This window comes from Schistocerca piceifrons, chromosome 2, assembly GCF_021461385.2.
Source record: "Schistocerca piceifrons isolate TAMUIC-IGC-003096 chromosome 2, iqSchPice1.1, whole genome shotgun sequence".
Classification (NCBI taxonomy): Eukaryota; Metazoa; Arthropoda; class Insecta; order Orthoptera; family Acrididae; genus Schistocerca; species Schistocerca piceifrons.
The window spans coordinates 878,322,169-878,342,976 of record NC_060139.1 but is presented as its reverse complement, the minus strand read 5'-3'; the positions used below and the strand labels follow the sequence as shown (position 1 = coordinate 878,342,976).

The 20,808-nt window shown below is 40.0% G+C and overlaps 1 protein-coding gene across 1 annotated transcript; it reads left to right on the top strand.

The window, feature by feature from the left end:
- Positions 1-8,832: 8,832 nt before the first annotated feature.
- LOC124775958 (hemolymph lipopolysaccharide-binding protein-like) lies at positions 8,833-10,768 on the top strand. Its single transcript, XM_047250800.1, has 3 exons — positions 8,833-8,857; positions 9,628-9,882; positions 10,288-10,768. The coding sequence occupies exons 1-3, from the start codon at positions 8,833-8,835 to the stop codon at positions 10,458-10,460; spliced, it is 453 nt and encodes a 150-aa protein (XP_047106756.1). The 3' UTR covers positions 10,461-10,768.
- Positions 10,769-20,808: the final 10,040 nt, after the last annotated feature.

Sequence of the window (20,808 nt, the reverse complement as noted above, 5' to 3'; positions counted from 1 at the left end):
TCCTGTGTAAACCTCTTCGTCTCAGAGTAGCACTCACAACATATGGCTTTAATTATTTGCTAGATATATCTTCCTCTACAATATTTACCCTCCACTGCTGACTCTGGTAGCACTTGAGTTATTCCCTGATGTCATACCATCCTGTCCCTTCTTCTTGTCAGTGTATTCCATATACTGCGTTCCTCTCTGATTTTGTACAGAGCCTTCGCATTCCTTCCAAAAGTATACTGTCAGAAATTTCTTCCTCAAATTAAGGCCTATGTTTGACTAGAGAGTTCCCTTGACCAGGAATGCCCCTTTCGCCAGTGCTAGGCTGCTTTTGATGTCCTCCTTGCTAGGTCTGTCATTGGTTATTTTGCTAGATAGGTAGCAGAATTTCTTAACTTCATCTACTTTGTGACCATCAATCCTGATGTTAAGTTTCTTGCAGTTCTCATTTCTGCTACTTCTCATTACTTTCGTTATTCTTCAGTTTACTCTCAATTGATATTTTGTACTCACTAGACAGTTCTTCCAATTCAGCATTCTTCTTCACTTTGCCTCAAGATAGCAACATAGTCAGCAAATCGTATCATTTATATCCTTTCGCTCAAAATTTTAATTCCACTCCTGAATCTTTCTTTTATTCTCATCATTGCTTCTTCGATGTACTGATTCAATAGTTGAGACAAATGACTACATCCCTTCTTGCATCCTTTCAAAACCTCACTCTTCGTTCTTGGTCGTCCACTCTTGTTATTTCCTCTTAGTTCTTGTATGTGTTCCACACTACAGATATTTCTGTATAGCTTTCCCCTATTTTTCTCAGAATTTCTAACATCTTGCACCATTTTACATTGTCAAACACTTTTTTCAGACTTTGAACAGGTGGGAATAGATGGGGGAGGGGGACAGGCTATTATTTTATCAGAATTATAGACCTCCTACAGCTTGTGTGCTGGGTCGGGAATGGATCTGAGGGCTCATGCCTAACCGAGCTAGATGTGAAGCAGAAAACACAAAATTACAATACTCACTCACATGAGGGCGAGATGTGTATCACATATATGGACCTAAAAGTATCTAATGTTTCACTTATTTTGAAACAACTACCATAACCAGTAGCTTAGTTATGTTTAAGAAATAAATAATAAACTATTATTGAGAGGAATTCATCTAAACATTACATTTGACATGTAAATATTTATTAACAGGAAATATTTCCAATAAAGGAGCTAACCAACCAAAATTAGAGAATTCATCATATATAGGAAAAAAGTTAAAATGCAGTTTTGCACAAAGAGTGTAAAACAAGGCTAACATGAGGAATATATATATACACATAAAATTTATTTTCAGTAGTAGGGTCCAATAAGAGAGAGCCCCAATATCCAAACATCTCCATAATTACAGGAGAAAATTCAAACCTGTCTGTACTTACAAGACCTTTACATAGAATAGACGTCACATACATAACACTATGAGGCAATATCAGAAATGATTCGGCACATTATTACAATAATACAATATTGCAAATGAGTCTACGGGATGATGTATAAGAATTTTATATTTGCATTGTCACTCTTTTGGTTATACTGACCACTAGAGAGAATTGTATTTATGATAATGAAAAATAATTATAAGAGCCTAGCAATCATAAAATATACAAGATAATTTTCAGAAATCACAGATAGCTATTTATGTGTACATAAAGACATATATTCAATATAGGTGCCAACAAGGAAAGGCCTACACTCTCCAAATACTTCCACCCTTACATGAAAAATCCAAACATGTACACATATGCACATTTTGTACAAAGAATACATTTCATCTTGCATAACCCATATAGAATCATATCATAAATGAGTTGGTGCACTAAAAACAAGTTACAATATTACAAAAGCAACTACATTGTCACACTTACAAACTTTATATTTGCATTGTCGTTTCTACTGGATCTAAAAAGAAAAAAAGGTGGGTGGGGAAAATCATTGTGCACTGGAGAGTGAAGCATTTAAGATAATGAGTGAGCATTATAAGAATCTAGACAAAGCATAATTGACAATTCCATAAATAACTGACAGGCATTTAAGTATATATAGAAACTCTAAACATCACATTATTACAGGATAAAATCTAACATACCATATGTACAAAACATTTTTGTAGAAACACTCACTACCTATTCATATGACAGGTGGTTTGGTACCCTATAACTCAAACTACAAAATTGCTGAAGGAATATAAAATGTGGGATATCTAAGATTCATATTTGCATTGTCATTGATATCATCCGCCAAGGAGGAGGGAGGGTTGCAGAAACCTCAAGTACAACCAAACAAACATTAATATTAAAATAATTTACGGGACTCATAAAGATATAAAAGAATGTAATATTTTACATAAATAAGTGACAAGTATTTAATTTGAAATAAACCACCTTTCATCTATAACGGCAAACTTAATGATCAAGATATATTTCATAACTTCGTATCTGCAACCAGTAAATTTTTTCTACATTCAGAGATAGCTCCCAGTCATCATACAACTAGAAATTTCGTCTAAATCATCTTGTATCATTCTACAATCATTCAACGGCGAAATGTTGCCGTACTTCACAGCATCATCAGCAAAGAGTCGGAAATTGCAGCTTACCTTGTCTGTCAGATCGTTTCTGTATACTATAGAGAATAAAATCCGTCCTATCAGACTTCCCTGGGGCATACCCTTGTCTCTGATGAACATACGCCGCCGAGAATTACATGCTGGGTCCTATTACTTAAGAAGTCTTCAAGCCACTCACATACTTGGGAAGCAAATGCATATCCTCGTGCTTCATTGACTATCTTCAGTGGGGCACAGCATAGGATGCTTCCCGAAAATCTACGACTAATGTAGTCTTCTAGTTGCTCTTCATATATTGTCCACATGGTAATGTTCGAGAAAACGACAAGCTGTTTTTTTGCAAGACCGATGCTTTCTACGCCGATGCTGATTCTGGACATAATCGTTTTACATCTGAAGGGAATTTGTTGCATTCTAACTCAGAATGTGTTTATAATAGATTAGAGATGAAGCCAGGACACCTTTAGTAAGACTCATAAATGCGAAGAGTCAACCAAATAAGTGCTCATCATCAAGGGTGGTACTAATAACAATGAGTCTTGTGATTGTTGTAAAAAATATTATTCATTATTAACGTTATTATTACAGCCTAAGGATGACACCAAATACTGACGCAGGCTGCATACAGATCAGGATGAAGCACAGCTTCCTTCATCTGGACGATGGTTGAGAGCGGTGGTGGTGGCTGGAATCGAGTGGTGTACCGATAGTAAGATATACCTGAATGAATTACACTTTTATTGATGGTAGATACATGGGTGTGGTCGCCGCTGGTGTGCCGGCCTGGGTGGTCATCAGTGACAAGGTGGTCCTAAAATACTGGAGTTCAGCGACAGGTTAGCCTCGCAGCTACCAGTCTGGACTTGAACAAGGGTCACACCAGGGCGGTGGGCATCTTCGGGAGGAAGTGACTCAGTAGGTGACTCAGCAGCCTAAAGACACCAGATAATCCGCATACAATTTTCTCCTCAGATGGATGAAAGGCTCCAGAAGCCACAAAGTCAAAAGCAAGTGGCTGCCTGCGGAACTTTGTATTGTGAATCGTCCTTGTGTCGAGACTAGCGAAGGTGCCGTAGCTCAGAATTATGTACATACCTGAATACTGACTGACATCATACGAGCACTCTGAGAGAGAGAGAGAGAGTCTGACTGAAGTACAGTTTATGAGAACGAGACCATCTAATGTTTTCCTCTGGGCAGAGCCTTAGGCTGGAACCAAAGCTTGTTTGCAGGCTTCCTCGCACCCATGAAACAATTGTGTCTTCACTTTATCTGCTTTTCCTGTTCCCCTAGCTTTTTTTGGACGCCCTGTCTCAGGCTTTCTATTTAAAACTGGTGGTGCACGTATTTCACATTATTGGTGTACTAATGAACTATTCTTGCATGCTGAATACGACTTCTTACTTAATAGTGCAGGAAATGAAATGAAATGTCGTGTGGCTAGGTCCTCCCGTCCCGTAGACCGTTCGCCTGGTGCAGGTCTTTCGAGTTGACGCCACTTCGGCGACCTGCGCGTCGATGGGGATGAAATGATGATGATTAGGACAACTCCCAGTCCGTGAGCGGAGAAAATCTCCGATCCAGCCGGGAATCAAACCCGGGACCTTAGGATTGACATTCCATCACGCTGACCACTCAGCTACCGGGGCCGGACTGATCAGCATAATGATATCATTTTGCTGCATTGGTAACAGGCAGTCGAATACTTCAGACTAGGTCAGGGCACAGCATTATTATTGTTCTACCGATGTGGGCTCTAGTCACCATTACAAGGAAGCAAGGAGGCGTTGAGTTGAAAAAGATGTACACCCATTGATTTAAACACTTCTTCGCTATTGTGCCTTCACTTCGCCTGCTTTTCTCGAGCGATCCGATTTTCTGGATGCCTTGTCACAGCTGAAAGGTGTCCTACCTTTGCTATTTATATGTGACGGTGTGTTGCAATGTCAGTGTACTAAATAACTATTCTTCCACTATGAATATGTATTCTTACCTCATAGTGGTGGTCACCATAATGACGGAACGTCTCCTGGTGACGTCATTTTCAGCATTGGTACCAGACAACTGAGTGCTCCAGACTAGATGAGGGCGCCACATTATTATAATTTACTTGAATGGACGCTTGTCACCATTCCAAGGAAGCAAGGAGACACTGGTCTGAAAAAGATTTACCCCACTTTTCGGACTATAAAAAAGAGGACGAATCAATTGACTGTAAACACTGACGAATTGCATGCATAATTAATGATCTGATAAATCTGATAGACAATTTACACTCTTGTAAACAACCCTCCCCACAGTTGTGAACTAACTAATGTCCTACCTAGATTGGAGAAGTTGAGCAAAATTTTTAATTGTCTAGATGCCAAATTACAAAAAGGTAATTCCAAGATGAGAGGTCTGTTGAAACGACAGACTTCAGGCATTTTCTTCAGACTTGATCAGCAGTCACGCTTGCGCAGGGGAGAAGCGGTATTTTGCGGTAATGCCCATTTAGTGGATCATCAGAATGACTAACGTAAGCTCCAGAGATCAACCCAGCTATTCGTCTGACCCCCTGCAAGAGGATTAGCACTGCCTGCCTTGCCAGTCTGGCAGTAAGGAACTAATTTGTCTCCGGAGCAGCAACATTAGTGTGTCGAACCCGAGATAATAAAGCCAGAAGACGCACGCTCCTGAGTCGCGTTCTGGAGTAGCTTCTGGACGCGATCGCTCGATTACAGCACACCGGAAAATTCACATGCTAGTCAGCAGCGTTCTGGACTTCGCTTTTCTCAAGCTGACTCGTCCCTTAAATACGCCATTACTGTACGATTGCATTGTAGAAAATGCACGCTAGATCCGCAATCGCCGTGGCGACACACGCTCGTTTGACCTCAGACAGCTCCACAATGCACTTAAAGTAAGCAACGCGCTAAGGTTCTCGATCTCTCATTTCCTTGTCTAAATCTCCCACATGGCCATCGATTATGTATCTGCTCTAGATTGGTTCTCTCTTAAAACTACAAAGTCTCCTTATTACGTTCTTCCGTATTTCATACATCTGTTTTTCGTGGGAAAATTTGTATTCGGTATTGTAGTTTCTTAGCTTTTCCCGTACTGTGTAGACTACCTCGTTTTTTTACGCTGTTCTCGAGAGCAATGTAGACTACTGATTTTAATTCATTAGTAAATTCTGCAGATCCTCCTGTCACGAAATAATTTACTCACACCTGAACTAAATACCTCTTTTCGTTTACGATATCCCATGCTAATACGTGTCATACCAAAGTTTTCATCGCAGAAATCACGAGGAAAGTTGACGGTCAACCTTACAGGTAAACAGTAAGCGGCATATAGAAAGATTTTGATGATGTGCGTTTTTGGTTTCTTTGGTGTAAAAGCTGGTGAAAAATGTTTTATTAATGTGGAAGGAAGGAAGGAAAGGCCGCAAGATGCTGATGTCGAAAATAATAAACCATATGGATACTCCTTGGCGCCAAGGAATACATTATAAGCACGAAACAGAGCTCAGAACGTTTGTCTGACGGTCTTCTGTTAAAATGTACTTTCTGAGTAAAATGATTAGTAATGCTGTTGGTTTGTCGATTCCTAATGGCTACTGATCTTTATTACGGACATAATGGCAGCAACTTAATAGCAGTCTAGATGCGAAGTCTTGTAGAGAACTTGGTTTAGAGACGGTCGTAGAGCTGTGTACCAGAAGCATACGTCACCTATAGAAATTTATTTAAAATCGTAATCGAGAGTATAATACTCCTGGTTAACAAAATACCCTCGATCTTAAAATTTACACAGTTTCGTTGAGGGGCATGTATTCTGTTCATTTATGCAAGGGTAGGTGAACTGAAATCGACCTTTGTGGAAGATTAACAGTTCTACATAAGAAAGGAAAATTATGTTGAGAAGACCGCGATTGATCATAGACTGGTTATTTTATCTGGAACAACTAAAATTTAGTTAACTGTGATATCTGGAATGGAGATTGTGGTAGGAGAGATCTCGAACTGATTATCGCGAGGACCTGTTTTGCCTGTGAACTGTCATAACCATTGAGAACGGTTTCTCTTATTTGTTGTGGGACGGAATTTACGTAGTTTCGTTGAGTGTTCGCTATAGACAAAAGAGCAGATTACTATTGTATCAGGGTGCTACTGTTGAACCATCGGGTATTTTGAGTTGCTGACAGACTACATTGTCCCTAAACGTTCTAGCCTAAATTCTTTAACATTTTGAGTAATAGTACTGAACCATTAAAACACAAAGTCCCTTTTTAGTATTCGCATGCTTCATAAACTGGATCGAGTTCATAATTTCATTTTAACATGTCTGAGGAAACCAACAGCTCTAGTGATTGAGATTCGTTTTACTTTCATATTCTGCTACACTGGAAACCGATTACGGCATTGCTACTGACTTGAGGTGACAAGAAAAATTCAACCAACCTTATAGTATTAAACGTAAACTTTTGGTGTACGTATATGCATAAAACATTCTCTGACTTTTTGCCGCGTCAACTCATGATGAAACCTCCAGCTCTTGACCATTACCTCCACCGTCTTCGCCAGGATCAACTGACTTCCAAAATTGCGGCTTCTGATTGGTCGGTAATTACGTAATACTGTCGCAGAAGGTGTCAGCATGTGTGCTGGTGGGGCCACCGCTCCCGTGGTAGCGAAAATATTGGCACAAATGTCTCTGTGTCTTCTCTGCATCGAGAGTTCGCTTCCAGGCACCGCTAAGATCATATCCGTTGTAACAGTTGAAGTTCCTGTAACACATTCTTACTTCTACAGCTCCTTTAATCACAGATTTCCAGTATGTATAAGCCTGGGAGAAATTTTTGTTTCGTCAAGCAGTATTTTTTGTTTTCTTGTGAGGCTGTGCTCAGCAACTACACATTTCTCCAGTTCTCGATTTTTAATAAAGTGTTACTATTCCGCACAGTGGTTGGAAACGGTGTGGACGGACTGACCGATTCAATTGCTACTCCACTAAGAAGGAATGTTTTAAATCCCAGGGATCCTGAGGCCGAGACTGTCCTTAACAGAGCGTAGCATCTGCTTTTTTATCTTAAGAGGTCGATAAATAGGTCTTACACCTCTTCTTTCCAGAACTCTGCCTATTTTGCTGGCTGTAGCACCGCAGAAAGGAAGGAACACATTCGGTAGCTCATATGGTATTTATAAAATGTGCATAGTATTATTAATAAATGATATTTTGTATTACTTTATGTTTAGTTGTCTCATATTTGAATGTGTATAATGGAATAGAATGTCTTACTTCACTTTATTTAGTTATTACAATTAGTACCATACGGTATTTATAAATTTGGTAAGTGTTACAGTTCAGCACTATGCTGAGAATAAGGTTTTATATGTATTTTTCAATACATGAGCCTGACTTGAATGTGTAAAGTAATATAGTGTAATATAATATAGTGGATTATTTGATTTTTACGGAATATTTTGGTATTAAAGGCAAATTGTGTTTTACTGTCTTTTTAGAACGTAAAAATGGTATTTCAGGTTTATTTTTTCTTACAGTTGCCAACATTGTCAAACCAAAGTTTTCAATCATTGTCTGACAAAGAGGAATGGACGAAAATCAGTTGTCAACTTCAGGTTCCTATTAGTGCCATGGATCGGTTATGATAACTTTCTCACATAATGTATGGAATAGCGTTTAGTATGTAATAAGTCTCGGAATCATTCAGCATCAAAATCTTAATTCCATATTTGTCCGGTTTTGAAGATATGTATATTCTGAATGGGCATTTGCCACGGAAGCCCATTAGCTGCTCGTCTATTGTATAGTATTAGAAAGGGGTGTGTAGGGATTTGCAGTTGTCAATAAATTTAGTCCAGATGTCCTGAATGAGTGCAAATTGGTCTTCTTGTTTTCTTTCATGCAGGTTGCTTTGTCATCGAATCTTAAACAACTAGTCAAAAACTGAAATAGCCTTTGATGACATTATAGCGCAAAACAGGGCATTTTCAAAGTTCTTCTAAATTTGTGTGACCAGCCTTGTTTTCGCCACAGAGTTACAAGAGTCCAATGGCAGCTCTTAGCTCTACAATACTATTGTAGTGTTATGGTAACTTTCCGGGTTTCAAGTTGAAGAACTTTTGCGAGTAATTTCGTCGTTCTCGTAAGTGACAATTATGTCTGGCATTTCTTCTGTCACTAATGACTGACTTGCTTTAATTGGACTAGAAATAAAACATGCTTGACCCCTTGGTCCTGGAAGGTGAGTAGCTAAATTTCTGGATTTAGTCCTTTCTCTCTTAGATGGTGTAGTTGAAAAAAGATTTTTGAAATGAAGGAACTGCCATGACTATCATCATCGTCTTCTCCACTCTCTTCTGTACCTGATGATTCCTATATTTCGACAGAATCAGGATTTTCATCGGAATCTAGACCTCCAAATGAATGTTTTTCCTGGTCCAACCCATCCAAAAGTGCAGTATACACTGTATATCGTCATCTGTTATAAGTCTTTAACTCAATGTCGCTGAAAAATAAAATAAAATAATATAGGGCTAATACTGAAAGGAAACAGTTGTAAGTTACACACAGTATATGTTTCAACACTGTGTATTTATCGAGCTATTATTTTCAGTGTGCATAAATGAACTAAACGGAACGCACATTAGGGTAATCAAGACCCCTACGGACGTTCAACAACCTTTACAGCCTGACACTACCGCAACAACAATGCCAATGTTCGAGTTAATCTCGCATACATGTAGGCAGTGTTACCAACCTAATATGCACTAAGTTTCAATATATTGTAGCCAAAATACTCTTTGTAATACACAAAAAGTAATACACAGTTAGTTTAATTAGCCACATCCCAGAGTCATTCGATAGCAACAGTCTTTGGCCTACCTATAAGAGTACACACGATTTTTACAGAACAGTCTGTACTAACCTATTGTTGACATATCTTTGTATGATTAGCGTTATTTTCCCTATTGTATCATGAACCTAATGTGTCATTTGATATATCACGGACAGCACCCCCTCCCCGTGTTGGTGCCGACTACAAATTCTTTCCAAATGTTGGATACTATAAGCTGCACACTGAGAAAATGAACTGGGAAAATGCTCGGAGAACATGCGCAAAGGAAGGTGCGCACCTCGCCATCGTGAACTCTGAGGCGGAAGAAAATGCTATACGCGAAGTAATGAGAGCTCACTCGTCAGATAACTTCGCTGCTTTCATCGGTTTCCACGATATTTTCAAGGAAGGGGAATACGTCACTGTCTTGGGTGAGTATCACTATTATGTAAGTGACATATTTAGACTGGCTGGAAAGAATCGTATTTCAATCCTTCAACATGAAAGAAAAACGGAACTCAGAACAAATCAGTCAGTATTTCGTGTGTAATTTCCGAAGAGTGAAAATGAGTGATTTAGTAGGAAGCAGTTTGGGTCACTTCACATTTGATATTCAGTTGTGAGAACTCAATAAAAATTTGAAACTTCGACTTTGGTTCTGCAAAAGGACCAGAAGATGACGTGGGGAACTTGGATTATCATAAATGAGTGCCATTTTTTCGAGCCTGCAAAACGTATTTAGCCTAGGAATAAGGGGTTTTGTTCACTGCTCAAATTTAACATTTATTCCAATAATAAATTTTACGTGTCTGAAATGATTGTTTCCTATGCTTCAGGTGAACCTCTGAAATCGAGTGGCCGCGTAAGGTGGGCAAAGGGGGAGCCCAATAACGGGATGTTCCCCGGTTCTCCGGAAGGCGAGGACTGCGGGAATATTTACGCGGACGGAACCATCAACGACTGCAGGTGCACCCTGGAGATACCATTTGTGTGCGAACAGAGTCTCTAATGCTTGTCGGGGCTGACTCTTTTGTATCCTGCAGTTAGCTGTGAATTGCTGAAACTTCAACACCTGCGCTTGGTTGCAAATTATGGAAGAAACAAACTGCGCATCAGCTTCTTCTGCCAATAGGAAGATGTTACAAAGCAAAACATAAAATAAAAATCATTTCTTCTTCTGTTAGCGCTGATTATTCGTACAAGGAGCCAATGAGAATGTTCCTAAGAGCTGCATTTATTATACTGCCATTTGTATCAAAATTTTTCACGTTTAAATTAACGCTAGAGTGTATTTACCTTCCGTGCGAAATGAAAATTGTTATTGCCGTGTTTATTCTTTAAACTTAAGAACGTCGAATCACAGGCAAATTTATATTTTTAAAACGGTCAGTTCTGAGGGAGAGCTTGCAGCAACTACTTTTTATTCATATTCATTCTACTGACCAGTACAATTAACACTTTAAGCGACCATACATGAAAGCTTTCGCACGAACTCTAGGTTTCGTTCATTGGCAACAATTATGCATGTCCATTTCAAGAAACACACGCAATTTGAAAGATGTGAGCAGACACCGGTTTTGAGACGATTTATTGCAGTATTCAAATAGTAAAGTGGAAGGCCGCTATTTGATCATGCCCTTTGCGGAACACTTCAAGAAAAAAGATGTATGGAAAAGGCAAAAATGTAAACTTTGGCGGGCGATGGATGAATGAGCGACGCTGCACTGCAATTTCGGAATCTCTGTCTGACCATGATGTAAAGTTACTAAAATCATGCTTGTCATGCACAGACGAACTGCAAGAGAATTCCGGATCGGTGCTCCTTACATAGTCTCTCAGTATTTGCCGCTTGCAATTCGAACAAAGCTGTAGCCATCACCCTCGCCCATTGTTGCGCACTTCATCTCTCGTACCTGAATCTGTGGGAGACGTCTTAGCGTGTGAGTGAGTGAGCATCGCTTTCGCAGAGAAGCGAGGACTCCGCCTATTGTTGTCAACCACAAACAGCGGTTGCGTCACCACAGAAACAGTTAGTTACTCGATACAGATGGATAATAAGCCGTGATGACTCAAATTTTTAGGAAGATGGCCACCAAGAGCGTTGTATTAGTGTTGGATCTGTCCGTGGACTTCGGTTTCTTCGCAATGTACAGATGAGCAGAAGTGAAGGCCTCCAATACGAAACTGCACTTATTGAGGGTGACCACTACTGGAAAGTGGTAATTCATATCACATTTCTGAAGTGAAATAGTTGCTCTTATCGAATTTAACAACAGTTTTACTGATACCGGTCATTATTAATATTATTTTCCATATTTCTGCTATGATTCCGTCTTCGCCGAGAGACTTGTTGTTCTTCAAAGAGTTGATTATTTCCTTTACTTCTTTAACAGATGGTGTTTCTGAATCAGAACTGGATGGGGGTTTCTAAAAATCTAATGTTCTATCTGAGGCTCTCAGCTGAGAAGTGAGTGAACATACGTAGCTAAAATTTGGCAGTTATTTCTCGTGTTGGTTTTCAGTGATCTGTCAGGACGGCGAAAGCACAGATTAGGTGGTTGTTACCAGTCATTATTTATTCCCACAACGTGTTGAAACCTCCATCACCAGATGAATTTATGTGGCCTGATATGACTTTTATGTGTAGTTTTACGACTCTGGAGTACCCTGTGTCACTGTGCAACAGAGAAAAACGAGCAGTGTTTCTGAACGTTGCTCAAAGTTCTGTGATTGTCTTTGACTGAAAGGTGTACAAAACATAAATGTTAAAGTAAAATAAAAATACATCCAGTGCTAACAGAATCTTTTCCCCTGTTGTGTTAGATGAAATACATGATCGCGATTTGTGAACACTGAAGGGAGCCAATATGGTGTCTAGAAAATACTAAGTTCAAAGAACATACAGGAAAAAATACCATTTCAAAGTCTCAAATCTTAATGCTGATCTTAGATTGTGTAGTGCGTAAATGAACATAAATGTAAATGCAAATGCCTTCAGTGGTAACAGACCCATTTCTGTCAGCTTTACGTAACTTTATACTTTCTGCACATTTATGTAATCTTGATGACATGTTAGATATATTAAGTGTAAATATAATGTTTCCAACTGTGTAAAAATTGAATATCAATTATAATTTAAATGCTGTAGCTATGTTACATTGTGTGTATGTGTGTCTGTGTGTGTGTGTGTGTGTGTGTGCGTGTGTTTTGGAGGGCGAGATTGAATTCCAGAATTTGCTGTACATCAAAGCCGAAAATATTAGCCGGTAAGGCAAAATCGGAGCTGAACTTTTGGACCAATATGTCTAAAAAAAAAATAAGAATTTCCGTGTGTGTTTGACTATCCGATTATGAATCTAAGGGAGTCTATTTATGGCATATTCAACGCTTTCAGTCTGTCTGCCGTAGGCCACGAACATTTTTTTGAGCATTTTTGTACTTAATTATCATTCTTTGGCCACAGCAGGATATTCGAGAATGAACCTTTGTTGAGTAACCTCTTTTCAGGCAAATGTCAGATAAGTTCTTGGTGGGATCGAGGAGGCAACGGCTTTGCCGAAGTGGATACGGCGGTTCCCGTCAGATCACCGAAGTTTACCGTTATCGGGCGTGGCCGGCACTTGGATGGGTGACCATCCGGGCCGCCATTCGCTGTTGCCATTTTCCGGGGTGCACTCTGCCTCGTGATGCCAATTGAGAAGATACTCGAGCGAATACTAGCGGCTCCCGACAAAGAAAACCATCGTAACGACCGGGAGAGCGGTGTGCTGACCACACGCCCCTCCTATTCGCATCCTCAGTGAGGATGACAAGGCGGTCGGATGGTACCGGTGGAACACTTGTAGCCGTGAGACGGATTGCTATTGGTGGGATCGAGATATTCCCAGTGTGCAATATTTGGGAGGGTATTTCCTGCTATAGCATTTGACTTGCAGCCATAGCTAATCTCTCGAAAACCTTTGTTCGAACAGGAGATGGGAACTAATTTTAATTCTGCCGGGCATTACGTTCGAGTGGAAAAAACTGGAAACTTAAGTGTACGTGAAAGTGCACTTGTTGACGCACACATAGAGCAAGGCCGAGGATTTGCTCAATATATGAAATGTACCCGTACCTAAATCAAGCACTTTTTCACTTCTCATTTTTTACTGCAAGGAGCAGAGCAGACTTTGAAATCCTGTTAAAGAATGGCGGTTCTTTGCAGCCAGAGACCCAGAGGGAATCGCAGTTGGGAATATTTGTGAGGGGACTTGGAGTTCCTACTTTCGAGTGGTAACCAAGGAGAGCCTTTCAAAAACCTTGTCGAGTGCCGGGGATTAGGGACTATTTTACTTTATTTCTGGGGCAATATTATCAAAAAGTATGTATATCTCATACCTGTCTCTATATATAACCTTGTACATCTTCTGTGTACAAGAAACTGTCGCTCCGTTCCCGTTTGTCACTTTTTTTAACTCTTCGTGCAACAGTCGTGTAGATCTGTAAGTAATTACCTCAGACACATCAATAGCTTTCACTGAGGCGAATTGTGAATGTGAAATGCGTAAAAAACTTTGACGTAAGCCAGAAATTTCATAGAAAAAAAGACATACGACGTGTTTATGTCAAACGTGCGAAAGACTGGTGGACTAGGCCTAACCTCCAGATGACGACGAGTCCATTAAAAACAGAGCAGCATCTCTGAGACGTCAGAAATGAGGATAGAATTAGACCGTGATGCTACCGAGGAAGCATCCCGAATGTTCATCTGAAGAGATCTGGGAAAACCACGGAAAGCCTCAATATGATCAGTCGGACGGAGATTTGCTGGTTGCTCCTCTGGTAAGCGAGTTCAGTATCTTATTGTAGCCACTGCGCCAACCCGCCCAATAGATCTGTTGGATACACTGGGGAGAGCTCTGCGTTTAGCACGATTAAATAATAATTGGGGTCCTGTGGCTGATCTTATGCGACCCGCCACGACTTTCTCTCTTGTGGAGGTCCAACAATTCATTGGCTTAAAAGACCAGCAACTCAATTTTCTTTATTTATTTAGTTTTCTCTTACATTTGCAAGTAATCTATAGTGCTGAATAGTTTCGAATACTTACGTCGATTCTAAAACCATGGCCTACATCAGAAGATACAAAATAATTGAGAATATGTCATACAAAATATACCACCTCTCAGTCTCAGAATAATACTTGCACTTAGTATCTTCAATTATTTTTTGCGTATAATCTAACATCTGCCTTCAACTAAACGTTTGCTCTCTAATTGTCCTTCTAGTATCATATTATCTACCCCCTTGTATCTTAACTCAAGTTCTAGCTAATGTTTTCCTTGTATTGCTTTCCTTGCCTATTCTGCGAAGAAATGCCACAATCAAGCATTCAGTGCTATTACCATGCTGTCCTCCAGATGGACATTCTCAGAAAATTGTTTTCCTCGTTATGACCTATGTCTGATACTAATAGACTTGTATGGCATTCAGTGCCATCACAATGCTGTCTTCCAGATGGATATTCTCAGAAAATTCTTTTCCTCGTTAAGACCTATGTCTGATACTAATAGAATTTTGTTAGTTAGAAATGGTCTCTTTGCCCGTATTAAGGACCTCCTTGTGTCGTCCATTACACGTTACTTTACCTCCTCTTTCAGTACGTCATCTCCAACTTTGATTCAACGTTTCTCAGTCTCCTAATTTCTGCTTCTCCTTAACGCTTCCATTTTTTCTTTGGTCGCTCTCGATCCATATACAGTACTATACAGACAGTTCATTCCATTCAATCCAACAGCTCCTGTAGTTTTCATATGGAGCTGCAATTTCCTCAGTGGACTGTATCACTGATATCATTTTACCCATAATTTCATTCCGTCTCTGGGCCATTCTTTTGTTCCCGCCTTTGCTACTGGTGGAACAGCAGAGGAGAGAAAAGGTCCATATCCGTCACATACCCATTTTAACCAAAGCACTTTCCTCCTCGTCTTCAGTTCTCATTGTTCGCTCCTTTTACTTAAAATTGTTGTGTATTGCCTGTCTTTTAACGTCGGGTATAACTATATTTGTAAAGATTTCAAACATCTTCTATCACTTTCCATAGTCCAACACGTTTTTTAGATCAACGAATCCTATGAATATATGTTTTGATGTTTCTTTATTCTTGCTTCCCTTGTTGGTCATAACGTGTAACAACATTTCTGCTGTCTTTAACTTTCCACAGACTAAGGTGATCGTATTATGACAGATCTTCTGTTGTTGTTTTTTTTTGTTTTTTTTTTGCGTTCTCCCGTATATCATTCTGACCATGTATAGTCTGTCGGTAAACTGAAGAGCTCTGCCTACCCAGCTACTTTAGAAGGCACTTCTACAGGCAGTTTCACAACGTAGTACCGGCCCTGCCGCGGTGCGCGCTTTAAATCTGTGGCGACGCCGTATACAGATAAGTCCCGGCTGTGTTTATTTTTAGACAAATGCGTGAAGACCATAACGAATACAAAAGACAATAGCTTGTTCCGAAGCACAACGTTATACAATAAATAATATTAAGATAAGAATGGAAGTCAGGATTCTACTACGCGTAAAAATATAGAACAGAATGCCTGTTCATATGAATGTATTTTGCTCTATTGCTATTCGCAAAACGAACCCCATATAATGCAATCAGTCTGAAGAATTTAAGGCCTGTTCTTACATCGTGTTTCTACTAAACGGTAGAAGTTTTCTTTGAAAGGTTGCATTGAAACTTAACAATTCTTGCAACACGAAGATTGTTTAAAAAGTAACCAGAACTTTATAATTTTGCGTGTTGTATTAGTCCTATTGGCATTACTTTTTTATCACTGTCTTCGTAAATAAGTCATAAAAGTATGTGTACGATGTTATGCATATTGGGTATTTACTCTGTTGTCAGCTGTCCAAAAGGTTATAAGTGTTTTGGTAGCATTAACGATTATTTGTTTTGAATAAACATAGATTAGAGAATCTGTATTACATTTCGTTATAAGAATGGTATAAAATGTATAAATCTTTTATAAATCTTAAATATTGCTTTTAGTGAGACTGTTATGAGTAAACAAAGTGCATACAAGAGGTATAAACAATTCAAAGCAGGCCTTAAAGGACAGCAGTTTTATAAACATGGATGAGATATCGCGAGGAAATAGTTCCTAAAGTGTTCCGGGATTGGAAAAAGCACTGCCCTAATTGTAGAGTATATAATAGGGAATATTTTGAAGACGATAACATTGCTGTAGATTAAGAAATAAAGTTATCACCAAAAAATAAAAAAAATAATGTGTGAACGCACCTCGTATGTAAAGCTTTTTACTACTAGTCCAGAATCGGTGTACATGTTTCGAAGGAAATTTCAGCAGTGTTTAGAATAGCTATTGCGCATATGTTTTTAGCAATATGTCTTAGAATTAAGTGAGTAGTAACCGAGATAGAGATTTAGTGACAGAATACATTCAAATGCTGCTCTTCGATAGCATCAAAGATTTTACGTGATTGTGAAACTGTCTATAACGATGGGTTTCCTCCCAAAATTATTAGTTTTCCTTCGTGGCGATTCCAGTAAACCATGCGGTTTTTTTCGCGTTCCTTCATTGTGCGTCCTATTGCGACGACTCCGACGTTTGGATAAATTGTAACCCTTTGATTGGGACTGGTAATATTAGCCAACAGATCTTTTTGTGTCGCCTCCTTAACACGCGCTGTAATAACATTAGAAACGATCGAAGGCTAGTTGCTTCCCAAATACCTCCTCTTCTTCGTATTCTGCTCATTTGCTTGCAATGCAGGGCGATTACCCATATCTTCAGGAAACCGAAGTAGATCAGTGAATATACAGAGTTAACGAGCTGACATTGTCAACTAAGATCACACGAACAGAAACGACGTATCTCACTGCACGTCAATCTACAATGCTAGACTGGTAACGGGCAACTGATTTTTGGTGCCCCTGTAGGCCGGTGGCAGGCTTCTTCCGGAAGAGGCCCCTTCCCCCACCAAAAGTACTGTTCGCTCTTGAGTTTACAGACAGACTATAGTTAGATGTATGAGTAATCGCTCACAAAATCTTCTTTCACTCTTTGCTGCACCAGATGTCAGAAGTGTTGCTGCGCCATGGCTAAGACACTGACCCCTGTGCGTAGCTCCACACACGACGCTCCGCATAAACACAGGCTCTTGTCTTGTTACACTACGTCACCAAGTGGGAACGAAAATCGTCGCTTTTTTTTTTTTTTTTTTTGTCGTCAGTCTACTGACTGGTTTGATGCGACCCGCCACGAATTCCTTTCCTGTGCTAACCTCTTCATCTCAGAGTAGCACTTGCAAACTACGTCCTCAATTATTTGCTTGACGTATTCCAATCTCTCTCTTCCTCTACAGTTTTTGCCCTCTACAGCTCCCTCTAGTACCATGGAAGTCATTCCCTCATGTCTTAGCAGATGTCCTATCATCCTGTCCCTTCTCCTTCTCAGTGTTTTCCACATATTCCTTTCCTCTCCAATTGTGCGTAGAACCTCCTCATTCCTTACCTTATCAGTCCACCTAATTTTCAACATTCGTCTATAGCACCACATCTCAAATGCTTCGATTCTCTTCTGCTCCGGTTTTTCCACAGTCCATGTTTCACTACCATACAATGCTGTACTCCAGACGTACATCCTCAGAAATTTCTTCCTCAGATTAAGGCCGGTATTTGATATTAGTAGACTTCTCTTGGCCAGAAATGCCTTTTTTGCCATAGCGAGTCTGCTTTTAATGTCCTCCTTCCTCCGTCCGTCATTGGTTGTTTTACTGCCCAGAAAGCAGAATTCCTTCACTTCATTGACTTCGTGACCATCAATCCGGATATTAAGTTTCTCGCTGTTCTCATTTCTACTACTTCTCGTTACCTTCGTCTTCCTCTGATTTACTCTCAAACCATACTGTGTACTCATTAGACTGTTCATTCCGTTCAACAGATCATTTAATTCTTCTTCACTTTCACTCAGGATAGCAATGTCATCAGCGAATCGTATTATTGATATCCTTTCACCTTGTATTTTAATTCCACTCCTGAACCTTTCTTTTATTTCCGTCATTGCTTCCTCGATGTACAGATTGAAGAGTAGGGGCGAAAGGCTACAGCCTTGTCTTACACCCTTCTAAATACAAGCACTTCGTTCTTGATCGTCCACTCTTCTTATTCCCTCTTAGTTGTTGTACATATTGTCTCTCCCTATAGCTTACCCCTACTTTTTTCAGAAACTCAACAGCTTGCACCATTTTATATTGTCGAACGCTTTTTCCAGGTCGACAAATCCTATGAAAGGGTCTTGATTTTTCTTCAGCCTTGCTTCCATTATTAGTCGTAACGTCAGAATTGCCTCTCTCGTCCCTTTACTTTTCCTAAAGCCAAACTGATCGTCACCTAGAGCATTCTCAATTTTCTTTTCCATTCTTCTGTATATTATTCTTGTAAGCAGCTTCGATGCATGAGCTTTTAAGCTGATTGTGCGATAATTCTCGCACTTGTCAGCTCTTGCCGTCTTCGGAATTGTGTGGATGATGCTTTTCCGAAAGTCAGATGGTATGTCGCCAGTCTCATATATTCTACACACCAACGTGAATAGTCGTTTTGTTGCCGCTTCCCCCAATGATTTTAGAAATTCTGATGGAATGTTATCAATCCCTTCTGCGTTATTTGACCGTAAGTCCTCCCAAGCTCTTTTACATTACGATTGTAATACTGGATCCCCTATCGCTTCTAAATCGACTCCTGTTTCTTCTTCTATCACATCAGACAAATCTTCACCCTCATAGAGGCTTTCAATGTACTCTTTCCACCTATTTGCTCTCTCCTCTGCATTTAACAGTGGAATTCCCGTTGCACTCTTAATGTTACCACCGTTGCTTTCAATGTCACCAAAGGTTGTTTTGACTTTCCTGTATGATGAGTCTGTCCTTCCGACAATCATATCTTTTTCGATGTCTTCACATTTTTCCTGCAGTCATTTCGTCTTAGTTTCCCTGCACTTCCTATTTATTTCATTCCTTGTATTTCTGTGTTCCTGTTTGTACTTCTTCCTTTCATCAATCAACTGAAGTATTTCTTCTGTTACCCATTGTTTCTTCGCTGCTACCTTCTTTGTACCTATGTTTTCCTTCCCAACTTCTGTGATGGCCCATTTCAGAGATGTCCATTCCTCTTCAACTGTACTGCCAACTGCGCTATTCCTTATTGCTGTATCTATAGCGTTAGAGAACTTCAAACGTATCTCGTCATTCCTTAGTACGTCCGTATCCCACTTCTTTGCGTATTGATTCTTCCTGACTAATGTCTTCTACTTCAGCCTATTCTTCATCCCTACTATATTGTGATCTGAGTCTATATCTGCTCCTGGGAACGCCTTACAGTCCAGTATCTGATTTCGGAATCTCTGTCTAATAATGATGTAATCTAATTGAAATCTTCCCGTATCTCCCGGCCTTTTCCAAGTATACCTCCTCCTCTTGTGATTCTTGAACTGGGTATTCGCTATTACTAGCTGAATCTTGTTACAGAACTCAATTAGTCCTTCTCCTCTTTCATTCCCCGACCCAAGCCCATATTCTCATGTAACCTTTTCTTCTACTCCTTCCCTACAACAGCATTCCAGTGGCCCATGACTATTAGATGTTCGTCCCCCTTTACATACTGCAGTACCCTTTCAATATCCTCATACACTTTCTCTATCTGTTGACCTTCAGCTTGCGACGTCGGCATGTATACCTGAACTATCGTTGTCGGTGTTGGTATGCTGTCGATTCTGATTAGAACAACCCGGTCACTGAACTGTTCACAGTAACACACCCTCTGCCCTACCTTCCTATTCATAACGAATCCTACACCTGTTATACCATTTTCTGCTGCTGTTGATATTACCCGATACTCATCTGACCATAAATCCTTGTGTTCCTTCCACTTTACTTCACTGACCCCTACTATATCTAGATTGAGCCTTTGCATTTCCCTTTTCAGATTTTATAGTTTCCCTACCACGTTGAAGCTTCTGACATTCCACGCCCCGACTCGTGGAACGTTATCCTTTCGTTGATTATTCAATCTTTTTCTCATGGTAATCTCCCCCTTGGCAGTCCCCTCCCGGAGATCCGAATGGGGGACTATTCCGGAATCTTTTGGCAATGGAGAGCATCATCATGACACTTCTTCAATTACAGGCCACATGTCCTGTGGATATACGTTACGTGTCTTTAATTCACTGGTTTCCATTGCCTTCTGCATCCTCATGTCGTTGATCATTGCTGATTCTTCCGCCTTTAGGGGCAATTTCCCACCCCGAGGACAAGAGAGTGCCCTGAACCTCTATCCGCCCGTCCGCCCTCTT

What these genes read in the sequence shown, in the direction of transcription:
- LOC124775958 (XM_047250800.1), top strand. Translation starts at nt 8,833, where the DNA reads ATGCTTGACCCCTTGGTCCTGGAAG. An exon ending in TGACCCCTTGGTCCTGGAAG is followed by an intron (nt 8,858 to 9,627) that starts GTGAGTAGCTAA and finishes TATCACGGACAG; the next exon opens with CACCCCCTCCCCGTGTTGGT. An exon ending in GGAATACGTCACTGTCTTGG is followed by an intron (nt 9,883 to 10,287) that starts GTGAGTATCACT and finishes CCTATGCTTCAG; the next exon opens with GTGAACCTCTGAAATCGAGT.